This window comes from Cavia porcellus, unplaced genomic scaffold, assembly GCF_034190915.1.
Source record: "Cavia porcellus strain 051 isolate PalLab524CR breed Dunkin Hartley unplaced genomic scaffold, mCavPor4.1 scaffold_29, whole genome shotgun sequence".
NCBI classification, from domain to species: domain Eukaryota; kingdom Metazoa; phylum Chordata; class Mammalia; order Rodentia; family Caviidae; genus Cavia; species Cavia porcellus.
In genome coordinates, this window is record NW_026947512.1 from 10,610,823 (window position 1) to 10,627,926 (window position 17,104).

At 37.2% G+C, this 17,104-nt stretch overlaps 1 protein-coding gene across 3 annotated transcripts in view; it reads left to right on the top strand.

The window, feature by feature from the left end:
• The window catches only part of Tnr (tenascin R), a 427,384-nt gene that overhangs the window by 386,453 nt on the left and 23,827 nt on the right, over positions 1–17,104 (top strand). For all 3 annotated transcript variants that reach the window (XM_003474657.5, XM_063240217.1, XM_023567106.2), the window contains one exon: positions 147–279. In XM_003474657.5, coding sequence (XP_003474705.1) covers positions 147–279 — 133 coding nt within the window. The remainder of the gene's footprint in view (positions 1–146; positions 280–17,104) is intronic.

Here is a 17,104-nt window from a genome sequence, read left to right on the forward strand (position 1 = left end):
TTCTGCTGATTGGCAGTTTTTTCCGTACTGTGGGATGACAAGAAAAACATTGAGCTAACTGGCCATAGAATTTGAGCTTCCCTTCGCTACTTCCCGTATCACAAGCAGGTTGCTCCCACCTCCCTCCCTCCCTTGGCTCTCTGTAGGAGCTGATTGTGGATGCAGAGGACACCTGGATCCGATTGGAAGGCCTGTTGGAAAACACGGATTACACAGTGCTCCTGCAGGCGGCTCAGGATGCCCTGCGGAGCAGCCTCACCTCCACGGCTTTCACCACAGGTGAGGCAGTTATGGCCCTTTGATGCTTCTTCCCTGCATGACCTCTGGCTCCTGAGCAGCCTTTACTGAGCTTGGGCTGGCAGGAACCTATCAATGACACTCCCTTTGAGAACCTGCACACACCACCAAGTTAATGACAGGAGCCAGGGATCCAAATCCCTGATCCTCCTGGATCAAAAGCAACAAGTAAAGACTGTGAGTTCCTTCTTGTTCTGTTTTCCTGCCCATTGTACCTGAAAAGTTTTTCCTTCTCTTCTTCCTCTGCAGCTCATATTCAGAGACTCATAGCAATAGTAAGCTCTCAGTCTTAAATGGCATCCCTTTACCATACACAAAGCATTTCACACCCCTGTGATCTCTAGTCAGTCCTTAACACAACTGGTAAGGCAGGCCTTTGTCTTTCATTTTGCACCTAATGAAACCCAAGTGCTTAGAAGTCAAAGACTTGCAGAACTGGGTCAGAATTTGAACAAATGCTTTTTACTTTTGCATTTAACTGTCCCTCCAGGCTTACTCCTTTAAGTCAGCAGAAGACTTTCTAAAGATACTCTTAAGGGATCAAAGAGTTGTATCCAGAACAGCAAATAACTTTATATTTACCCTGTGGCACCATGTGTCAGGCATTGTCCTAACTGCATTATATCTATTATGTAATTTAATCTTCATCATAAGCTATGTGGAGTGGGCTACTATCTATATGTTTTAACCGATGAAAGAATTAGGTCACAGACACATGAAACAGCTCACCCAGTATCCTGTAGCTCTTGGGTGGCAGAACTGGAATTTGACTCAGAATGTCCCAGCTCTGGGATGTACGTTGTTCATATTCCTCCCGGCCACCTTCCCTGGTACCTTTCTACAGTTTGTATTGTGGGACTTCCAGCCCAGCTGAATTGTCCCCTGTCTCATACTCTGTGGTATGCGTGTGTTTCTCTGTGGGGCAAATGTGAGCCCATCCGTGCTCTTAGGTGCATGTCTGCGTGCTTTCTAGAAGTGCTGGGATGATTAGATTCCTAGCCATTCCCCTGAGCTCCTCTCTCCATACCCAGAGGGTGACAGGAAGTCTCCCAGCTCCACTCAGATGCCTTTCTTTCAATACACTGGTTCCAACTACCCAGTGAAGACACGCAAATCAAATGCTCCACATCAAGCCCAGGGGTTCCATAGGTAGTGAGTTTATGCCTAATCTCTCTTTTCCTCTTTATACCTTTCCATACTTCACAAAGCTCCTCGTTTGCATGCACTAATCAGGAAAACAAACATTTTATTTAATTAAAAGAATGAAAATAAGCTGTGAATGCACAACCAAGACATAAAACCAAGATGCATTTTTACCAAGTGAAAATTAGAGGACACTTGATCTCTTTTCTGGGGCTGAAGTCAATTGCACTCACCTCTGTGCTGTATCAAAGGTACCTTATCTAAGAATTAAGGTGTTGTCCTCCTTGTTTAAATCCTTCCCTGCACATCTGCAGGTTAATTAAAGGGTCTTCTGTGGTCCCCTTTCTCAAACTATCACTTAAAGACCTATGAGTTGGAGTTTTCCACTGAATTAAGAATTTCTTACCCATTAAAAGAACACAGATAGCAGATACTTAAACAGAACTCCCACTTTTCATATTTATTAGATTAAACTAATAATTTTACCCCACACACACACAGTGTATGGGTTTCAGCGCTTGCTCAGGGTAGTATCAACTTTTCATTCCCATCCTGGTGATGCCACAGCTAGGCGTAATGAGCAAAAAGACAACCTGAGCAAAGTCTCTGTGGTCTCTGCAGCAGTGCCTCACCCCACCACGTCTGGATAGGTGCACCAAGGGAGATTCAATAGTTTGGATGTGAGGTTACAGATCCAGTGGATCCAGACCCAGTAGGATCAAATAAACCAAGGGATAACAGCTCACATGGAAATCTGAAGAGAAGGCCAGGATAGTGGTTTTGTTTGATGCACAGTGTAAGGGACTCTCACGACATATTTATGTTGTTAGTTTGTTGTAAGACTCTAGTTGTCCCTGGACTCCTGGGGCATCACCTCAATAAGGAGAAAACTGAAAATCTAAATTCCCTATGCAGTAAATATAGTTACTAAGTGAGCTGTTTGCTCCATGTAGAGTTTAAGGGATCAGAGAGACTCACCACGACTACCTGGTACATTACAAGGGTTGCTCATGTGTGGAACTTTTCAAATAGTGTTATTAGAAAGTGAAAATTAAAATGTAAGTCATGGATACACAAAAATCTTCCTGGCCTCCTGGCCTTATCTTGGAGATTCAGTAGAACTCACCAAAACAACTGGTTGTAGAATAAAAAATTCTTGAGCAGAAAAGTGTGTGTAAAAGTCTTTTGCACAAAGCCTGATATATAACAGACATAATAAATGTTGGTTGAACTGAAGAGCTGCAAAGGGCAGAAGAGAAAGTCTCCAGTGAAGCAAAACTGAAGCAGAGGGGAAATTTCTTAATACTTCTTAAAGGGACAGCACAGGCAAGGAAGTACAGCCTGAGAGTATGATGCCAAAGTCCTAATTTCAGGCGCTGTCTGCTACCCTGATGCAAATTTGCCTGAATAAATTACACGAGGCTACATAGCTATCTGCATGTTAATATTAATGAGTGTTCATTGCCAGTAGCCAGTCCCTTCCCCCTACCTTTTCCACTTCTTCCAAGAGCAAATTTTATTAAGGAGGTAAAGAATACAAGGGTGTCAGTTTCCTAAAGCTGGGGGTGAGGATGTTACCAAAGGATAAGAAGCAGAAATGAAGAGCAGAATGTTTTCACTTACACGCAGATTTGGATGCTAACAGTCTTCACCCCATCCATCCCCAAGGCACGAATTACTCCTGCTGTGTCAGGGAACACCAAAAGCCTTGTGGTGGCAAAACAGAGAGGATGCCTTTAGAGGCTTATTTCCTTTTAGCAGCTAACATCCTTTCTGTCTTCACGGTCAGTACCTGAGTTTTCCACTGAGCAGCATCCTGTTCTTAGGATGTGTTGCTCCCAGCTGATCCTTCTGAGTGTTTTCTGTGCTTTCAGTGATGGAACAACAAAGCTTCAAGTTTGGCCCCAAACTGGCCTGCATCCACTGATAACCCCTGACATGCCTACCTAGTGGTCTGGAACAGAGCTGCAATGTCAAAAAAAATTAATACTAAATTTTTTTAAAAAGGAGAAAAGAAAAATCTGGCTTCAGAAAACCTTCCTTTGATCAAGATGTCTTCCCTTGCTGTGTTCCTGCCACATAACATCAGTCCATTTCATTCTTTCCATCATGTTAATAGCTTCCTGTCCTCTTGTCTCTGGTGTTTGCATAAGACTCTGGGGGGAATTAAATACAAGTAGTATGGAAGAGAAAAAAATGGATACATTATTTATAATTTACTGTCGCCTGAAATTTCATCCAAGGTCTACTTGTCTTTTAGAGACATGAATATAAATGAGGAAACAAATATTCCCTGCAGAGCAACAGAGACTTGGTGAAATGATCTTCTGAGAGGCAATTTTCATTGTCTCTTTTAGTACTATAAAAAGCAAACAAGTCTCTCGCTAGAGCTCATCCTCAGAGACAGCGAGCGCTATAAAATAGGTTGTCGTGACCTTGAGGTTAAGCGATGACTATCATTTGCAGAGGTACCCAGAGATGGGTAATGGGAAGTTTTCTTTGCTACAGTCCCTGCTACTGCACATCCCGGCTGAGCTGCTCTGTGGGCTTTTCAGGCTAACTCTGGAGTCTCCTCTAAGACAGGCGTCAGTTTCTGAGGTGTGGAAAATCAGTGAAGGTTGACAAAGTCTAGATCTAGAACAGTAGATGGTGGATCATGAAAATCAGTTATCAGATGCTTAGATTGGAAAGGAAATCCTGGTGATCACAACTCATTTCTGAAAACTCATACGTGTACCACATGCTCCCCACTACCACCACCAAAGGGGGAGCTCAGAGGGCTTCTCTTTGCTCAATCGCTTAGAAGCAGCTTGAGTTCTTGTTCCACAGAGGCAAGTGAACAAGGGAGACAGAAGGACACTCCCATGCATGTCCAAAAGGAATAGAGGGGTGGCTGTCAGACCAGAGCTTTGAATTAACCGTGCTGCCCAGTTTATCACATCTTGTGGATTATCAGTCTCTGAACTACTTACTTCTTATGCTTCATCTCTTCTTCCACCCTCCCTATGCACCATTCTAGTGTGTTAAATGGGTAGACTTTATATGTTTTGGAAAACTCTGTTCTTGTAAAATCATTCTGAATATAATTTAAATGTATGACAATGGAATGGGGTTACCTTATTCACTATTCTCATAGATTTTACTCAGTATCATTTTCTAGATCCACCTGTGTTGTTTTGCACATTTGCAGTCTTTGGCTTCCAGCTGTTGCAAACACTATACTATGTGTACTGATTACATCTTAGCTTTCCATTCTCCTAAAGATGGGCACTAGGAGAATGTCCAACAGTCCATTCACTCCAAAGGGCACTGCAATAAATATGGATCATTACCACACCTCTGAGTTATATGCCCAGAGGAGGAACTGCTGGTCATAGGATACGTGTTTATATAATTTAACTAAGTGCCACTCTCTACCTGTACACTCTTTGTAACAGTGTATTTCCTAATGGCACATGTCATTTTTAATGACTTAACATGGCCCAAAACTGTCATTTATGACAGTTTCATGGAAATAATTGCTATTTCACTGTTCTAGTTGAATTCCTTTAAATGAATATATGAGTTTGTTTATCAGCTTTTTGAGTTTCCTTTATCTGCAAATGATCTGTTCATTGTTTGTCTGTTCTTTTTTTATCTTTCTCTTTTTTTCTTCCTCTCTCTCTCTCTCTCTCTCTCTCTCTCTCTCTCTCTCTGTCTCTCTGTCTCTGTCTCTCTCTCTTTAGGCAGGGTCTCACTATGTAATTTGTGCTGGCCTTAAACTCACTCTGTAGTCTAGGCTGGCCTCAAACTTGTAGTGATCCTTCTGCCTCAAACTCCCAAGTGCTAGAATTACAGGTTTGTGCCACCATGCCCAGGTTTACCATTTTTATTTTTTACTTTTGTTTTTGTTTTTGAGGAAGAGTCTCATTATGTATTTCAAGCTGGCATTTTGCCCATTTGTCTATCAGAGCTCAGGTATTATTGTTTGAGCTTTAGAATACTTTCTTAAATAGTCTTCCCTGCCATCAGACAGTGATATTGTTCAATATGTTAAATTTTACTTGTTTCTAGATTTTTTATATTTAGTCTATATTATATTTGTCAATAAATAGTGAAATAATTTCATTTTTCTTTCTATAGTAAACCACTTTTACTAGCATCATGTACTAAATAATCCATCTGTTCTCCATTGATTTCTGGTGCTTTGTTATACTGTATGTGAAATTCCCATATGCACATGACTGTCTCCAAACTCTGAATTCCATATTTTATTCCTTGCTCTATTGATCTGTGTTTTGCAAACACTACATTGTGTTTTTACATTGTAGCTTATTATTAAAATATTAATAGCTTATTATTAAAATATTAATATCCTAATATAGTGTAGAACAAGTTTCCTCAGATGTTTTCAAGTCTTTTCAAGTTTGTCTCAGCTAGTTGATATTTATTTTTCCATATACATCACCATAGTTTATCACATTTGATTTATGATGTTCTACAAAAGAAATTTCAACTTGAGTTTAAATTAGAATTGCAATGAATTTACAAATCAATTTGGAGAGAACTGACATGTTTATAATATTAAATGCATGTGTGAGCAGTGTTTCATTTATTTAAATCATCTCTGTGTTTTCAGAGTATAGATTTTTTCCTTATAGCAATCTTTATATTCATGGCTAACCTATGAACATTTTATAACTTCTTATTGCTTTGTGATTTTTATCTTATTTTTAAAAATATTCTTTAATTAGTTATTGCTGCAATAAAAATATTGATTTTTATATATTGATCTTGTATCTAGCAATCCTGCCTAAGTCTCTTATTAATTTTAATTATCTACTGTTTTTGTTAATTTTTTAGGTAAATATTGTAAGTAATCTATGGATAATGACAGTTTTATTTTTTATTATTATAATCTTATACCTCTTAATTATTCTTCTATCTTTTATTACATTTTGTAGGACTTGCAGAGCTATGTTAAATAATGACAGCATTAGTTAACCTTGACTTGCTCTCATTCTTAAAGAAAATGCAATTAAAGTTTTATCCTGCATAATTTTTGCTAAACCTGTGTTTTTCAATGTTTTTAGCTGAAAACAGCTTGTACTTTGCTAACTTTAAATAACAGCATCGTCTCCTTGGATTTCAGGTTTAAAAATTTTTTATTCCAAGTGAAGAGTTTTGAATTAAACTTTAGGTAAAGTTTAGTTAATTACATGATTTTTATTCTTTTTTCATTTTTTTATTTTTTTAATTTTATTTAAAAGGAAAAAGAGAAAAAAAAAAAAAAACCAAAGCAGTGTAAGGGTACAAGTAATACAGAACTACAAAAAAAAAAAATAGTAAGAAATCACCAGTTAATAGATTACACATTATCATCTTAGAGATAGTTGCTCAAGTCACAGTATCAAAGCATACAAAGTGGGCATTCAAACAGTGAGACTGCAAACAGTTGTGTTCAATGATCCAACCAAAAACATTAATATGGTCAGCTATTTAACACCCCTAAACACACTTGCAGTTGTATCCTTTAGAGCACTTTTTTTCCCTCTCTTTTTTATAACAAAATTTACACATTTTGGGTTTTATTACTCCTTAGTTTTTATTACTTTTTTTGGAAGAGAATAAAGTCAAATATGGCAAAACAAAGCTGTCAGTCAAAACCAAGGATAGACATAGCACATGATATAAAAACAGAGTACAAGGTTATCAACAATGGTTACCATAATGCCTCTTGCTTCCTTAAAAAGAATTGTCTATCTCATTAGGTATTATAAAGTTGAACAAAACAGTAGAGAACAAGACCAATAAAACCTAAGCATTGTAAACATTACAGGATTTCCAAAGGAGATAATAGTCAAACCAGAATGGGCATCTTAGTGAATCTTATTGCCTTCAAAGTAGTTGCCTATACCCTCAAACTTGATACTATCATACAGATACTATCATACACAACAGAGTCTAATCAGTCAAAACAAAATAATGGGAATATTACAGGACTTCAAATCAAGTTAATAGGAAATCAAAAAAGTTACTATAATATATCCTGCTAATTTTTTAAAATTTTTCCCCTTAATTAAAAAAATCATAAAAATAACTAAATAATTTTTTTAATGAGTAAGGGAGAGATTGACATAAAAGAGGACATAACAACATAACAATAGAGGTCAAAGCATGACTGTTTCAGCAACATAGTGCTTCACCACCAAATAACCCGACTTAATAGTAGTTACCATAGTGTCTGTCTTTTTCCTTGAAATATTTGAATATAACTTCATATACTATAGCTTCAAATATTTCCATATCAAGCAGCCCAAAATAAAGCCATTCCAATTAATAAGTGAAAACTTTATAAGGCTTCAAGGCCACATAATGGGGAATCATGATTACCACATACTTTTATATATTTGAATCATTACTTACATTAGGGAAACTATTCGGTATTCACACATGCGAGATTGATTTATTTCACTTATGAGTATGGTCTCAAGCTGTGCCCATTTATTGATAAATATCTCAATGTGATCCTTCTTTATAGCTGAGTAATACTCCATTGTATAGAAATACCACAACTTTTTTATCCATTCCTCAGTTGATGGACACTTGGGTTGTTTCCAAGATCTGGCGATTACAAATTGTGCTGCTATAAATATAGGTGCACATATATCACTGTGGTATGATGCTTTCCGTTCTTCTGGGAATATGCCTAGAAGTGGAATAGCTGGAATAAATGGGACTTCCAATCCCAGCTTTTTGAGAAATCTCCAGACTGACCTCCACAAAAGTTGTACCAGTCTACACTCCCACCAACAATATAGGAGAGTTCCTTTTTCCCCACAGCCTCTCCAGCATTTGTTGTTGTTGGTTTTCTTGATCCTGGCCATTCTTTCGGGAGTGAGATGGAATCTCAGGGTCATTTTAATTTGCATTTCTCTAATGACCAATGATGATGAACATTTTTTCATGTATTTCTTTGCCATTTGTATTTCTTCATCTGAGAAGTGCGTATTCATCTCAGATGCCCATTTTTGGAGTGGATCTTTGAATTTTGGGGGTCTGAGTTTTTTTAATTCTTTATATGTTTTAGACAAAAGTCACTTGTCTGAGGGGGAGTTCACTAAGATCTTTTCCCAGTTTGTGGGTTTTCTTTTCACTATGCTGGAGATTTCTTTTGACATGCAGAAACTTTTTAATAAGAAGTGGTCCCAGTTATTGATTCTGGGAAGTATTTCCCGTGCGGTTTGAGTCCTGTTCATGAATTCTCTACCTTCCCCTATGTCTTCAAGGTTTCTACCCAATTTGTCTTCCAATAGATTTAGTGTTTCTGTTTTAATATTCAGATCTTTGACCCATTTAGATTTTAATTTAGTACATAGTGATAGGCATGGGTCTAGCTTTCGTTTTCGGCAAATGGAGAGCCAGTTTTTCCAGCACCATTTATTAAAGAGACTATCGTTCTTCCAGTGAACCTGCTTGGCTCCTTTATCAAAGACAAGGTGGTTGAGTGTGTTTGTAGTTGTGGTTGTATCTTCTAATCTATTCCATTGATCTTCATCTCTGTTTTGATTCCAGTACCATGTTGATTTTACTACTGTTGCTTTGTAGTATAACTTCAAGTCAGGGATTGTGATGCCTCCTGCCTTGCCTTTGCTGCTTAGAATTGCCTTTGCTATTCTAGGTCTCTTCTGGTTCCAGATGAATTTTAGGAGTGATTTCTCTAGATCTATGAGGTATGTTGATGGTATTTTGATTGGAATTGCATTGAATCTGTATAAGAGTTTTGGGAGAATGGCCATTTTTACCATGTTCATTCTTCCTATCCATGAGCAAGGGATGTCTTTCCATTTTCTGAGATCATCTTCAATTTCTTTTTTTAGTGAATTATAATTTTCCCTGTATAGGTCTTTCACTTCTTTCATAAGAGTAATTCCTAAATATTTCATTTTTTTGCTTGCTAGTGTGAAGAGTGTGGTTTCTCTTGTTTCCCTCTCTGTGATTTTGTTGTTAGTGTATAGGAATGCTATTGATTTCTGAGTATTGATTTTGTATCCAGCTACATTACTGAATTTATTTATTATATCTAAGAGCCTTTCAGTGGAGTTTAGGGGGTCTTCTATGTAGAGTATCATGTCATCTGCAAACAATGATAATTTAACTTCTTCTTTTCCTATCTTTATCCCTTTTATTTCTCTCTCTTGTCTAATTGCTCTGGCTAGTACTTCTAGTACTATATTAAATAGGAGTGGTGATAAAGGACATCCTTGTCTTGTGCCTGATTTTAAGGTAAAGGCTTTCAATTTTTGACCATTTAGTATGATGCTGGCTGTTGGTTTGTCATAAATGGCCTTTATTATATTGAGGTAAAGACCATCTATTCCAATTTTCTGTAAAGTTCTTATCACGAATGAAAGTTGGACCTTATTGAAGGCTTTTTCTGCATCTATAGAAATGATCATGTGATTCTTACTTTTGGCTTCATTGCTATGGTGGGTTACATTTATTGATTTATGTATGTTGAACCATCCCTGCATTCCTGGGATGAATCCCCCTTCATCATGGTGTATAATCTTCTTGATGATTTGCTGCATCCTATTTGCCAATATTTTATTGAGGATTTTTGCATCTGTGTTCATTAGGGAGATCGGTCTACAGTTCTCTTTTTTAGTTAGGTCTTTCTCAGGTTTTGGTACTAGAGTAATATTTGCTTCCAGGAATGACTTAGGAAGGATTGCTTCCCTTTCAATTTCATTGAATAGTTTGAGGAGTGTCAGCATTAGGTCTTCTTTGTATTTCTTGTAGAATTCTGCAATGAATCCGTCTGGGCCTGGGCTCTTCTTTGTAGGTAAGGACTTAATTACATTTTCAACTTCATTAACAGAGATTGGATTGTTCAGCAGTTTTACATACTCTTGATCTAGCTTTGGTACTTCATATGTCTCTAAGAATCTGTCTATTTCTTCTGTGCTATCAATCCTTTGAGAGTAGAGGTTTTCGATATAGGTGTTGATGATCTTCTGTATTTCTGTAGAGCCTGTAGTGATTTCACCTTTTTCATTTCTTATTGCATGAATTTGAGCTTCTTCTTCCCTTTTTTAAATAAGGTTGGCTAGGGGCTTGTCGATTTTATTTATTCTTTCAAAGAACCAACTCTTTGATTTGTTGATTCTTTGGATTGTTTTCTTAGTCTCTATTGCATTGATTTCTGCTCTGATTTTTATAATTTCCTCTCTTCTTTTGGCTTTGGGCTTGATTTGCTCTTCTTTTTCTAACTGTTTGAGGTGTAGCATCAGGTTATTTATTTGTATTCGTTCTGTTTTCCTGATGTGGGAACTCAGTGCAATAAATTTTCCTCTCAGGATGGCTTTCACTGCATCCCCCAGATTCCAGTAAGTTGTATCTGCATTTTCATTTTCTTGTAGGTATTGTTTAATTTCTTCTTTAATTTCTTCTGTGACCCACTGATTACTCAAGAGTGTGTTATTCAGTTTCCATGTGTTTGTGGGATTTTTGCAGTATCTTTTATCATTAATTTCTAATTTCAGAGCAATATGATCCAATAACATGCAAGGGATGATTTCAACTCTTTTGCATTTGTTTAAATATGTTCTGTGAGCTAATATATGGTCTATTTTAGAGAATGACCCATGTACTGCTGAGAAGAATGTGTATTCTGATGTTGTTGGGTGGAACATTCTGTATATTTCTATCAATCCATTTGTTTGCAAGTGTGATTCAGTTCTATTATTTCTTTGCTCATTTTCTGTCTGGTTGATCTGTCCCTTGGTGTCAATGGCGTATTAAGGTCTTCTGTTACAATTGTGTTACTGATAATTTGAGTTTTCATTTCTGTTAGTAGTTCATATAACTGGGTGCTCTGGAGTTTGGTGCATGTATATTTAAGATAGTTATCTCTTCCTCTTGGAGTTTTCCCCTAATGAGTATGTAGTGACCTTCTTTGTCCTTTATGGTCATTGTTGCTTTAAAGTTCACGTTGTCTGCAAACAGAATGGCTACTCCTGCTTTTTTTTTTTTTTTTCTTTTGGATTCCTGCTGCATGAAGTATTGTTTTCCATCCTTTGACTTTCAGTCTGTGAGTATCCTTCTGGGTTAGATGGGTTTCCCGTTAACAGTATATGGTTGGATTTTGTTTCTTGATCCATTCTGCTAGTCTGTTTCTTTTGATTGGTGCATTGAGACCATTTACATTAATGGTTATAACTGTTATATGCTGGTTTATTGTTGACATGTTATCTCTCTGCTGTTGCATCTTTATCTTTCTGTTCTGTTTAATTATCTGCTTTGCTTAGTGGTTTTTTCCTTTGTGTATCTAAACCATCTCTCAATATTTTTTGCAGGGTTGGGTTGGTGTTCATGAAGTTCTTCAGCTGTTCTTTGTCATGGAAGTATTGTATTTCACCATCAATTTTGAATGATAGTTTTTCAGGGTACATCAGTCTAGGTTGGAAATCATTTTGCTTTAGGATCTGGAACACTTCACTCCATGCTCTTCTTGACTTTATTGTTTGTGCTGAGAAGTCTGCTGTCATTCTGATAGGTTTTCCTTTATAAGTGACCTGTCTTTTTTCTCTGACAGCTTTTAATAATCTATTCTTGTGTTGGATTTCTGGGATGGTGATTATTATATGTCTGGGTGTAGTTTTATTTTGGTTATGACTATTTGGAGTTCTATAGGCTTCACTGATCCTGATGTCGGTTTTTGATCTCATGCTTGGGAATTTTTCAGCTATTACTTCTCTAAATATCCTCTTGACAACCTTTATGTTGTCCTCTTCTTTTTCATTAATCCCTATCAATCTTATGTTATTTTTCTTTGCATCATCTTGCAGTTGTTGAATTGTTATTTCCTGATTCCTTGTTATTTTTAAAAGATCTTTCCTTTCCTGTTCACTAGCTGCAATCCTATCTTCAAGGTCTGAAATTCTATCTTCACTTTCATTGAGGTGGTTTTTACAGCTTTCAGTGGAATTTTTTATTTCCTGTATATCTCTGTGCATCTGCATTATGTATTCTGTTTCTTATATTGCTCATCTAGAGATTCTATCTTTTTGTTTAGTTCCTCCAATTTTTTGACTGTGTTTTCTTTAGATATATTCAGAATCTCTTTCATTCCTTTTATCATTTCTTCTTTTACCTGGGAGATTATTTCAAGTTTGAATTCCTTTAAAGCTTCCTGGAGTTACTTGTTAATTTCAGTAGCTATTATGTCCGATATTTGAGGTGAATGGCATATATTTTCTTCTATATACATCACTCCCAGGGTTTCTTGAGATGGGCTGGAGGTTTGAGGTTGTAATTTGGTCTTTCGTTTTGTCATTTTCCTATATTTCTGTGTTTCAAGTGTTATTTGAAAGCTTCCTCAGGGTCTGTTGGAAATCTACTTCTATGTTCGCAGCTCCTGGGACTCTGGCACCCAGTTCCCCCAAGCCACTGGGCCTCTAGAACCAGTGGCCCTTTTCTGCCTGTTTAGAACTCCATAGTTCCTGATAAGCTGGGCTTCAGGGACACTGTGCACCCACCTGCTTGTTGGAAGCTCCTCAGTTCTCCAAGCGCAGCCGGAATGGGGAGGCGGATGTAGATGCCTCAGACCCACTTATCCACTTAACTGCACCCAGAAGCCTAGAGGGTGCCGAACAGTCTGGGCTTGGGGCAGAATGCACTGGGCACTTAGCGCAGGCTGCGGGGTCTCTGGAACTGGTGATGCTCGCCTGCTTGCTGAGATATCCACAGTCCTCCAGACACACAGGGAGGCGGATGCAGGCACCCCAGATCTGCCCAGCCCTTCCTCTGCACCCAGACAGTGCAGGAGTCCCAAATAGGTTGGGTTCCAGGGATAGTGTGCACCCGCCTGCTTGCTGGAAACTCCACAGTTCTCCGAGCACAGCCGGAATGGGGAGCTGATTTTTATTCTTTAGCTTACTAATGAGGTAAACTACTTTGATGGGTTTTTTTTTACATTTATTTACTAACCTTGAAAAACTTCAGCTGAATATAAGTCTTTAATGCATTCTTAATTTGGTTAGCTACTATCTGCTTAGATTTTTTTAGATCTACAATCATAAAATGGACTTAGACATTTTTTCTTAAATATACTTCCTTAAGGGCTTTGAAATCCATATGCAAACCGTATGTGCAGCTTCGCAGAAAAAAAACCTAGCCTGCTTTCCTATTTGCTTGCTTTTCTCCTCCCTCTCCTCCTTCTCCTTTTCTTTCTCTTTTTCCTGCTTCTCTTTTTCCTCTTCCTTCTCCTCTCTCTGGTTTTTAAAATAAGATGCTTAAGACAGAATATTTGACTACCACTTTCCACTTATATATATTTAAAATTAAACACATATGAGATGTGATCAAAAACTATATTGAATGTTTAATTTTTACAAAATGTATTACAATAAAAGATGCATTACCATGAATTCCCCTAAAATGCTCCCCTCACTTTGAACAGACATCCTGTCATTCTCGCCGCTCTTTAGAGCAGTTCTTGGAGTCCTCTTTTGTGAGTGTCTTTAGTTTCACTGTTGCGGCTGCCTTTGTGTCCTGAATTGATCAAAATATTTACCTTTTGCAGTCATTTTGATATTTGGAAAGAGCCAGAAGTTGCACAGTGTCAAATGTGGTGAATAAGCTGGCTGAGAACACCCCATGACGTTTTTATTTGACAGAGACTGCCAGAAGCCTTTGATCAATAAAGCAGTGTTCAAGAATACTGTGTTTAGGTGAAGAATTTTTTGCAGTAAAAGGTACATTGCCATTAATTCCCTCAAAATATTGCCCTGGCTTTAAATTTATATCATAGTTAGTGAACTCTTTTACTGTAGTGTTGTTTGTTTGTTTTGTTTTGTTTTGTTTCAATATTCAACTTGTTTTTCCATCACCTCGTCTTGTTGAATTCTTGATTTCTTGAGCCAGTTTTGACACTTCACAATTTCATAGGAATTTATTTATTTCTTCTGAGTCTTTAGTAGCATGAAATCACTCTAAAGATGTTTTCCTTTTGTTTTATACTTTTACCTTTGTTATTCCAAAATCAGTTCACCCATGACCTGTTTCTCGTCTGAATGTTTTCATAGACTCAGCTATTAAGATCTAAGACCCATGTTCATGTTTTCTAGCCTTATTTATTTCTTAGGCAAATCATCAGTGTCTTTTTTATAAAAATCTAAGTACCTGAACACACTTGTGAACCCCTTTGGACTCCTCCCTGCCCACCTCCTCCATAGGATGACTAGATTCTGTCTCTCAGTTTCTAGATGAGCTTTCCTTTTTCCTATTCTCTGATTACAGCCTTTTACTGAGATTTCTTTAAAAGACATTTTCCCCAAGTGATTAATCATCTACTTTTCATGGCTCCAGAATTTGTCACTCTGCTTACTTGTGTGTTTATTCTAACTTTTCAGTATGAGATTTTATTTTCTATGGCAAATCTGAAATCTCATACTCCTGGGGAATTACTTTTTATTATACCTTCACATTTGAATTACAAGTGGATCAAACATAAAATATTATATAGAAATGTTTGCTTGAATCATATTTACAATATTACTGTGCTTATAAGCAGTGTTGCTATTGGGAATCCTAGTGTCAATCAGATTCTTTTGTGGATGACTTGTTCTTTCCTTATATAAATGTTTAAAATGTTTTTCTTTCTTTTTTGACAATCTTACACTTCATTCCATGTCTTACAGTTCATTTGTCTTTTTATCTTCAATTTGGCACTCAATGAGCCCTTTAATTCTATGATGCTTCATCTTTAGTGCTAACATAATTTACCTTGATTGCTTATTTAAGAATTTCCTCTTATTTTTCTTTTCTTTTTGTTTTAGGACTTTTATTAGCTAGATTTTAGAATGTGAGTGCTATGTTCCAAATTTCTTAGCTTTTTAAAAAAAGTTTCTTCTCTCAACCTTGTCCTTTATCCTCTCAAAGAGCTCCTCAGTCATACCCATTCATTTTCTATTTTAGCTATATTTGAATACCATATTAATCTTTTCTACTATATCATATTGTTCATACTAAACATTTCTATTTTATTTCCTGTTCTTCACTGTGTAGTTAATATCTTCCCTTACTTCCTTAAATAAAGTTGTCCTGCTTACTCATAATTCCGTTCTCCTATCTGTGCATCAGATCATCGATGCCTGATACTGCCTGGAATCTTACCTTCACAGGACCCCTTACTCTTCAGTGAATGCACCTTCTGTCTGACAAGCCTGTGCTCCTTTAGAGTTATCAGCTCCTCTCCCTGGTAATGTATATAGCTGATCAGAACCAAATACAAGTGAATAGGTAGATGACAATTTTCCTATGGCAATATAGAAGAGAAACAAGAGTAGGACTTCAAACCTTTTGATCTATCCTCTCTTTTCAGTACTGTTTGTTTTTGGTTTGTTTGTTTGCTTGCTTGAATTAGAGTAATTATGACCTCACTGAAGGAACTTGTATATTTTCCTTTCTTTTCTATTTCCTCGAATATATGATATCAGATTGGCAACATTTATCTTTTAAATTCTCAGTAGAATTCACCAGTTTATCCACCTGAGACTGGAGATTCTTTCTATAGAGGTTTTATTTACAAGTACAATTTTTAAAAATACTTATCATGCCAGGTTATCCCATCTCATCTTAGATGATCTTTGGAAGATGGTTATTTTCAAGAAATCGGTCATTAAGTTTTAATTTATTTACACAGTAATTTATACTATACCATAGAACAAGAATATATGATTCTCTCTTTAGGAAAATGGTAAATTTTACCAAACAGTAGTACAAGTAAGATGATGTTGCACGTGTTATAGAAGGATAGGGGTTAGGGATTTGGTTCAGTGGCATAAGCACCTACCTTGCAAGCGTACAGTCATGAGTTCAATCCCCATACCAGGAAAAAAAAAAAAAAAGAATTTCCTAGAAGGACCTCACATATCACTATATAGCAGGATTTGATCTGGCTTACTATAAATTACATTGTCTCAATTATTTTAAGAAAACCTAATTTTACCTTCACCTTCATAATCATAGGAGAAACAGAGTGTTCACATGGCTGGCGTCATACGTTTAACAAATATTTACTGGGCACTTACTTTGGATCAGATACTGTTCCACATGCTGAGGACAGAGTAAAGAAGGAGCTCATCAGATGACTATGCTCATGAAACTTGCATTCAGAGGGACAAGAAAATGGATGAGGACAGCTCCCACAGTAGGAACTCTTACACTGGTATCAATTTCCACTTCCTCTCCCAATCCTAGTCCTTGGTGTTAGCCAGGGTGGTCAGTAAAGGCTGTATCTGAGCTGAGACTTGCAAGCCAGCACTTGAGTGATGAGAGTGAATCACACACAGAAGAGCAATCTGTGCCTGAGACTGCACCCCAAGGAAGGAATGTTTGGCATGTTCAATCCATTAAAAGAAAAAACAATGAGGCTGGAGAGTAGTGAGAGAGCAGGAGGAATAAAAGACAGAGCTAAAGCGGACTTTAAAGATTTTCTATTTTATTCTGATTACAATGAAGAAGCCACTAGGGGGGTTTTGGCAAGTGAGAGCTAAGATGAGATGAGATCACATTTGCGTTATAAAAAGACCGCTCTGGTAAAATGAGGACTTCTGTGGACCCAAAAGAGCAGTGGAGAGGCCAGGTTGGAGGCATTCCTATGCCCCACCCTCCTTGCCAT